The sequence below is a fragment of the Anneissia japonica genome, unplaced genomic scaffold (assembly GCF_011630105.1).
Source record: "Anneissia japonica isolate Jap-2015-1 unplaced genomic scaffold, ASM1163010v1 scaffold287792_len130959_cov153, whole genome shotgun sequence".
Lineage (NCBI taxonomy): Eukaryota > Metazoa > Echinodermata > Crinoidea > Comatulida > Comatulidae > Anneissia > Anneissia japonica.
Genome location: NW_022737738.1, coordinates 1 through 8358, shown reverse-complemented (window position 1 = coordinate 8358; position 8358 = coordinate 1). Strand labels below are relative to the sequence as shown.

The following is an 8358-nucleotide window of genomic DNA, read 5'->3' as shown; positions in this document are numbered from 1 at the left end:
CCTGGCTCGGGTCCTTCGACCGTTACGCCACTGATCATTTTGTAGTTCCGCATTTATTGTTCGCAGCCACTCCAGGGGTACCACGTAACTGCGCCCCTGGAATAGGGGTATTCCTAACAAAATAAGCCTTCTACTACACTAAAGGTGGGTCCAAGTTTTTCATTAGAGGGGGTTAATATACTTTAATTATCTTATTTTATTTGAGTTTACTAATAACAATTTTTTTGAATTATCATAATTGCTCATTATACACACAGATGTGCATGGTTGTTTTATAATATGCTATAATATACAAATAGGCCTAATGAATCATAATTTTATGAGTGCAATGGGCTAGAATATTTTTTGAGGATGTTCTATTCAACGATGCGTAGCCGTTCAATAGAACATCCAATCTTTCACCGAATGAAATATTCTACCCCATTGTAAGAATAAAAAAATATTATTTGTTTTATGCAACACCTAGCTGTATCTCTTAGTAAAGTAATTCTTCCAAACCTCCTTCGCTCAATAGTACATGGCCCAGTCCAGTACGAATGGACCTACTGGAGGGCTACTGAATGGAGGGCTACTGAATAACCAACCCCGAATTGCCTAGGCTAAGCTAACTTTTCTTGCTCGCGTTGCATTTGAGATTTTTGACGTCTTGAATATGAAAAAGTACTATTCAACGATCGTTAACTGGTACTCAAATTAAATCAATCTCACGTGCCCTGTTTTCAACCCATAAAATTAATATATACAGGTGTTGTATAATATTGTTTATTGTTAATTTTTTACTATTATATGTTTGCAGTTGCTGTTGCAAAGGGGATAAAATCAATAAACGTAAGTTAAATTTAATGTACATATCAAATAAGATAAAAGATTAATTAATCTTATGTTTTAGATAGGTTTGTACAAGTAAAATTCTTTTTTCTGATGCTTCTCTTACCTTACCTTTCGGCCGCAGCCAAGATTGTACTAACAAAGGTCGGTGAGAAAGTTTTGTCACTCATTGCTCCGCTGAGGCTTTTGAGGCTTAGTCTCACCTAATTTAAACTGTTAAAACACATTGGGAAAAAAAAAATCTGAACAGTATGCTGTAAAGTAAACAAAATATTTTCTTTTGTGTTACTTGGCCTTTCCTTATGTTCCCAATCTTCAATAAGCAGCTCTTCAATAAGCAGCTTTCCGATGAGTTGTTGATTCACAGCCAGTGGTCTAAAACTAACGATTTCTCCTTAAAAATTCAACAAAGGATATTATGTCAAATACCAAATGTATGGTCTAAAATGAAGCGGTTTATTGTCCTGAGCATTTTGACACCATTGACACGACTGAAAATGTGACAGTGAAGAGGAGGGAGGGGAGACGTGACCCTTTGGCAGTTAAAATAAGCCTATGTGAAAAAGGTCATAACTTTATTATCTGAAGTCATATTATGGTAGTGTGCGTATCTATATATATGTTTTTGACGCCAAGGCATCGGTTAGTGGTAAAAGATTTTAATTTTAATTACATTTTAATTTTTTTTGGGCGTACTGTACGAAAAAATTATGAACATTTGTTAATGTTTTTTTTTTTTTTTTCAAATTACACAGTATTATGACTATTTTAAAATGTGGTCTTCAATTGGAGGTCACTTTGTCACTTGGTCCGTCCATAAAGGTGGTCTCGGTCTCGAATTAGAGGAGTCTCATATTTAGAGAGTAAGCTCAGTCTTAAAAGGCATCAAATTTTGCTTGGCTATTGTATAGATGACAAATTTACTATCAATAATTATAATAATAATAATAATAATAATAATAATATTATTATTATTTAAACATAATATAGCTACTTGTGATGATTGCCAATCCCCTTGCCAACAAGGAGAATGCAGGAGTAATAACGATAGTGAGGAAAGTAAGTGAGTGAATATTCATTTAGAGTGTAGATTGATCATCCTGTAACTGATCTATTTTTCAATATTGATATAATTTAAATAAATTTTGTTTTATTGTGATAGATATATCAGTTTGTGTGTTTATTTATGATCGAATGAGTATAGAGTAGTATTTTAAAACACAAACAAGATAATAACAAGATAAATCATAAGTCAATCGTGACGTCATCATTGCAACTCCCAATGTTATTTTCATAATTTAAACCGTGCACTAATTTTCCATTAGCACACGACAGGACTTCAGAATATGTTTTTCTTGCATTTTTTCTTAACTTTCGTGTAATAATTTCCACATAATATATGATACACAACTACTCTAATTGTTGATTAGTTAATAGAACATCCACAGTGGTGTAATATACTGATGAAGAGGGAGGAACCTAGCGGCGCAAACATTATAAACTTTATTCAAGATACAAAATAACTTCTGTGTCTGATAAGGCACAGTCACTTAAATGATAACAAAGAAATCGATAAATTATATATTATTTTCTTATCTGAGCACTGTTATTATTATTATTTATATTTTGGCTATATTGTGTTTACGGTGCTACGCAGCAAACTTAAATAGAGTATAATGTATGGATATGAGACTTTTTTTGTTATTCCACATATTACTGAAGATGTTGTTGTCGCTGTGGTAGTGTCGTGTTGTGTAGTCATCGTGATTATAGCAATTCTCATCACAGTTTGTTACTGGATTCACAAAAAAAACAAAGGAAAGGGGTAAATATAATAATAATAATAATAATAATAATGATTATGAGGATGATGATAGTGATGATGATGATGATGATGATGATGGTGATGATGAGGATGATGATAGTGATGATGATGATGACGATGATGATGATGATGATTATGGTGGTGATGATGACGGTGGTGATGGTGATACTAGTAATGATAACGACGGTGATAATTGATATGATAATAGAAAAAAACAGCGTAATATCATTGATTTTGCAAAAATGCAATACAGAAGACTCACTTGTGTTGAAAATCATTTTTTTTTAAAGAAGATCGAATTCAAAATCATCTACAGTGAGGTATTCTGCCGAAAACGAGAAAGTTGACATTGAAGGTAACGCGTCTTATCATTTTGTTTAATACCTAAATTTTTTTTCGGATCTTCACTAAATCAATGACCTTATGGAGCATAATCATTCAGAAAATTACGATTATGTCACCTCTAGAAGACCGGAAATGGCACTTACAAACTCTTTTTTTCTCTCCACTTTTTGACAATTTTTGAAAAAAATCTGGAGATATCGATAATTTTTATAATGATGAGGTAAATGATAATGATAGGAAAGCATAGGGTCTACGAACTGATAGTGATGATGACGATGATGATATTAATAAGGCTACTGATGTCGATAGTGATAATGATATTATTAATGAGAGGAATATTAATGCGATGATGGTAGGCCTGATGATGATGAAATCATAGCTGTTGTCTTTTGATTTTAATTGAAAATGACTACTTTTTATATTTGTATTAAGAAAATATAAAGATTGCGAAAAAACGTATTCGACTACGAATTTTTGTTTAAATACATTCATTTTTACCTTATATTTTCTTTAAAGGTGAAACGAGTGTCGCGACCCAGCCGCTGCCAGCCATACCTGTACAGAATCACTACATTCCATCCACTTTACAACAGAATACCTACGAACAAATTGATCCTGAATACATAGGCCTCCAACAAGACAAGAATGACGCTTCATACTCGATCCTCCAACTAAACAATGATGCGATACCAAATGGCAACTCCTCAGCAATTACAGACATGAGTGAAACTACCAATCTGAAATTAGGTGAAGATAAAAGCGAGACGATGTTAAACTCAAATGTCTCGATCGATAAACCTATACCTGCGTATTATACTTTGCAAAGAGATGAGAATAGTGACGTCACTGAAACGTCACACACAATTGAGACCAACGGTGGTGGGGAAGCCGATGATTATGCGATGTTGAGACAAAGTGATATTGAAGAAGAATCATACAGTAAATTAAATCACAACACGCGCAAAACTGTTCCGAATGACGTAACTGACGACTACAACAAGCTGATCCCCACCCCTGCGTTCGATGAAGAGTCTGAAGAATATTCCCATTTTAACAGGACATCTTTAAACGTGGATGAAAGCGTCAAGGATCCCGGCTACGGTAAACTAAACCTTTCTAAAGACGAACCAGCTGAAAGTACAGCTAAATCGAATGATGGTTATGAAGAAACTTTACCAGGCGACGTTAAACCTAAATATGTAACTCCTGGAGGTTCAGAACAATTAAAAGACAACAACCGGGTGGAAAAAACTAACAAACGGGTTGAAAAAGCCAACATGAATAATGGATACGAAGAAGCAATTATTAAGAACTCAGATCAACGAGAAGGTAAATCTAATGCAGAAAGAGAAAATCTGAATAATGGATACGAAGATTGTTAGAGGTTCAATTTAGCCAGAAGGCAATAACAAATTCGGGAAGAGCCAATGGCGAAAATATTTTGTCTTATAAAGGAAGAGCAAGCGGCAAATTAATATATATATATATATATATATATATGTATATATATTTATATATAGGCCTACATATCACCGTACTCTTCCATGCCGTTTCGGCAGCCTTGCAAATTAGCCCTTTTGGTCATGGCTGGCCAAGGCCTAACGAATGTCTATGAGCGGTGACCATCTCTGAGAAGAAAGAAATTTGGAAACGGTAATAATAAGCTTTTTCCTATTCAAAAGAAGAGGGGTGGGAAGGGGAATTTGTTTAAACTGGGGGAAATGGTCCACTACAAATTTAGGCTCAATGAGAGGCTGGGTTGGGTTGTAAATTTACAAGCTGAGCCCGTCGAGAGAACCGTAAATTTCCTACTGAACAGTTTCCCAAGTAAAAACAAACACAAATACATAATCTCTTCTCTAGTCGCAGATTTTCGTAGACTTCTTTGCGACATGGTGGTTCACATCACATTCATTGTCGAAAAATATATTTGGTGTCTCGTAATTGGCCCAACAAACCCTTTATTTTTCTCGGTACGCAGTGTTAGCTGGAAATTATAAGCTATGCTCAATACAAAATCTATTTATGCAAGGTTGTAATACATGAGAAATTGTGACTTGGTGATAAATTCGTTTTATTCTTTATGCAAACTTGATTTATAGAGGGTGACCCTTCCAACTGGACCAAGAAGACCAGCTGATGTTCAGAGACCCTCTTTTAAAAATATAAAAGACATAAGAAAAAATATGTTGGATTAGTTGGATAAATAATTAGATATATAATAAATCAATAATAGGCTAATAAACAAATAGGCTTAACTGTATGTATTTCGATATCTTTATATAATCGTAGGCCCAGCAGAGAAACTGTAAAGAAATAGGCAAACCGTATTTACTTGAATGAACGTCTTGCAAATAAACGTCCCCACGAATAAACTCCTCAGAGCCTCATTTCGAATAAACACGTCCATCGAATAAACGCCCCATAAATAAATGTAACCAATCAATGGAAGCAAATACCATTCTTAACATATTCAATATAAATGTTCTACTCCAGTAGAATTACATTTTGTCTAACCTGGTCGGGATCAAGTCTTTATGATTACGCAGTAACACATTTTGACAGTAATTATGTGTGTCGTAGTTCCACATTTACAGTGAAATTTAGTGGCGGTTATATTAAGTCAATTTTACACACAAAAAAATAAACGACTTCTTGAAATGATTCCTCCCTTCCAATGGCGTTTATTCGAATACGTACTGTTTCTGCAAATTATTATTCCTCTATATTACTTCTGAGTAGCTATTATCGCAATAAGAAAGCAACTTTGAATAAAATTAAGACTTTATAGTTACAGTAGACATATAGGTTTTATAGAAGAATGCAGCCAAATTATATAAATACTTGTTTGACAGATGTATATAAATTATAAATAAAAGCGAAGAAATAGTTTATATATAAGTAGGCATATACACTTGGCATACAAACTGATAATTGTTTCAACAGCTACTTTACTAATTATGGATGACTGAAAACACCTTGATGTACACCTTGATTGTATGCACTCGATTAAGATTCAGACTTCACTTAAATCCCAAATCCCATTGGGGCGAAAAAATGACGAGTGGCAAGTCAGGGGCACTGCAAACTACAGTCTTAACATATTGGCGCTGATTTTAGCCGCTTCTAGTCCGAGGTTCGGTTGAGAACCAAGTATTCCAGAACCAAGGTCAATGTACACATCTGGATAGGTGCACTTTAAAGAACTCATTAATCTATCGGAACGGTAGTTCGCCCGGTGCTATAGTTCATTTCAGCCCCTGTCTTTGTGGAATGATGTGTAAATTTAGCTACTATAAGAGTCTCTTAGGGCGGCTATGTAGTCACGGACCACGACCCAAGTCATTCAGCACGCCGCGAGTTACGGTACACGTTGTTTTCCTACGTTTACGAAATTAGGTAGCAATTCTCTCGGATTGTAACGTTTACAGATGTGCAAAGACAGAATAAATAGCAATATGTAGGCCTATGTATATATGATAGTTAATACGATGTTTTTTCAACTTTATGCATATCAATAAACGGATTAGTAATCAATTAAAGATATTAGTAATACTGTAATAATAACATTCTTTATTTGAATCTTCACTTTTACAACAGTGGCACACGATGAAGGTGCGTTCACAAAGATGACAAAATATAACACTACACAACAAATATAAAAACAATTTTATATTAATAATAAAATAATAGTTGGATTTGTAGACATGTATATATGTTGGATATTGACAGTATATAAAAAACATTCTGTAAAAAACGACTTCAAAATAACTTAAAATAAAAACATTTTAAAGCTTGTTAAGACTGGCTGTTAAAATTGTTTATAAAAAAGGGTTATAATGGGTTAAAAATCATTAAAACAGCGTTAAAAATTCTGAGTCGTTGTTTACTCATTGTTTACCTGCTATTTACGTTATATTCATTCATGATTTTACTCCTTGTTTGCCAAGCTCTTTTTAGGCAGGACTTGCATATTTTATAGAATGTTATATTTATATCATTATTATTTCTATAGAATTTGTACATTTCATTATTGCCGTGCATGAGTCGTGTTTTGGTATTCAAATCACTAGAAATAAACAAATCCCAAGCAAACTGACCATTAATCTCATAGCATATTCTATAGCTTTACAAACTCATCTATACGAATGTCATTATTTTTTGAATTTCTGCACGTGAATAAATAGTGCTGAATATCCTCATTACCAGACTTACATAGTGGGCATATCTCATTGGTGTCCCTTATCCATTTGCTCACTTTAATATTTAGTGGTAAAGTATTCGAGCGTGCTTTAAATTTAAGAGTAACCTTTTTGAAATCAAATTTATCAAGTAAGTAATTATTTTTTCTATTGTAAGTTCATACGATGATTTTATTTGCAGGTAGGTAGCCAGTGAAGTTTTTTTTGTTTTTGTACTTTCATATAGATGCAATATATGTTCTTCTTTTATCTTATTTTAAGTAATAACCAGAAGGCTATCATTATCAATTGCATTAAAATCACATTCTGAACCTAACTTTCAAAAAAAAGTTTGTTCATATGATCGAACCATGTACACTTTATTTGTTTGGTTTCACTTAAAGCTACCATTTCATTCAATGCTAAGCGAGGCCAGGGATCTGTATTACAGTTTTTTAGCCTACATTGAAATTTTACACGTTGGCAATTTTAGATGGCTTCCAGTGAATGCCATCCTAGATCTGCGTAAAGTGCCTCTTTACTAGATGTACGGGGACACGAAGAATAAGCCTTGCCATCTGAATTTGTAATTTTTCAATGGTTAACATATCAGTAGAGCTCCCTGCCCAGGTTGAACACGCGTAATTGATGGAGGGCAAACTCAGTGATTTCCATAGTATGTCACCGTAGTATACTCTGTTATAGTCATCCTGTCCGTTATAAGAATTGACTGAATATATCCTATTATTTTGTTACCCTTCTTAACAACTTCTTTTACTGTATATGGTTATGGTCTGACCTGTTTCTAGACATGGTATATCCTAAATATTTGTATGTCTCGACCTCAGATATAGTAATAAATTGTTAACCAGCTAAATAATCTGCTTTTCAATTACTGTTTAATATATCTTAGTCCTTGGCGTTGATACCATTGTGTGCGCTGAACCATGGAGATCTCTTGGTCCCCGGTTCAATTCCCATCGCTGCCTCTCCTTGTGTTTTCGCTAGACGGCTGAAATACAAGTTACAATTATTGTAACTTGCGTTATTATAGCGCAACGTCTTTCGGACGAGACGTTTAAGCCGTTGGTCCCGTGTGCATTTATGGCCGATGTGCACGTTAAAGAACCCAGTACACTCTGGAAAAGAGTTGGGGATTGTCTCCCGGTGTACTGCCCA

General features: G+C 34.2%; 1 protein-coding gene across 3 annotated transcripts in view; it reads left to right on the top strand.

Moving 5' to 3' along the window:
- LOC117117457 overlaps nt 1–4435 on the top strand; it is a 19198-nt gene extending 14763 nt beyond the window's left edge. The window contains exons 2-6 of one of the 3 annotated variants that reach the window (XM_033261757.1): nt 797–828; nt 1819–1887; nt 2551–2653; nt 2947–3008; nt 3515–4435. In XM_033261757.1, the coding sequence (XP_033117648.1) occupies nt 797–828; nt 1819–1887; nt 2551–2653; nt 2947–3008; nt 3515–4380 (1132 nt within the window). In that variant the 3' untranslated portion in view covers nt 4381–4435. Of the gene's footprint in view, nt 1–796; nt 829–1818; nt 1888–2550; nt 2654–2943; nt 3009–3514 lie in introns of all 3 variants that reach the window. The other 2 variants (XM_033261756.1, XM_033261758.1) reach the window with 2 other exon arrangements.
- Nucleotides 4436–8358: the final 3923 nt, after the last annotated feature.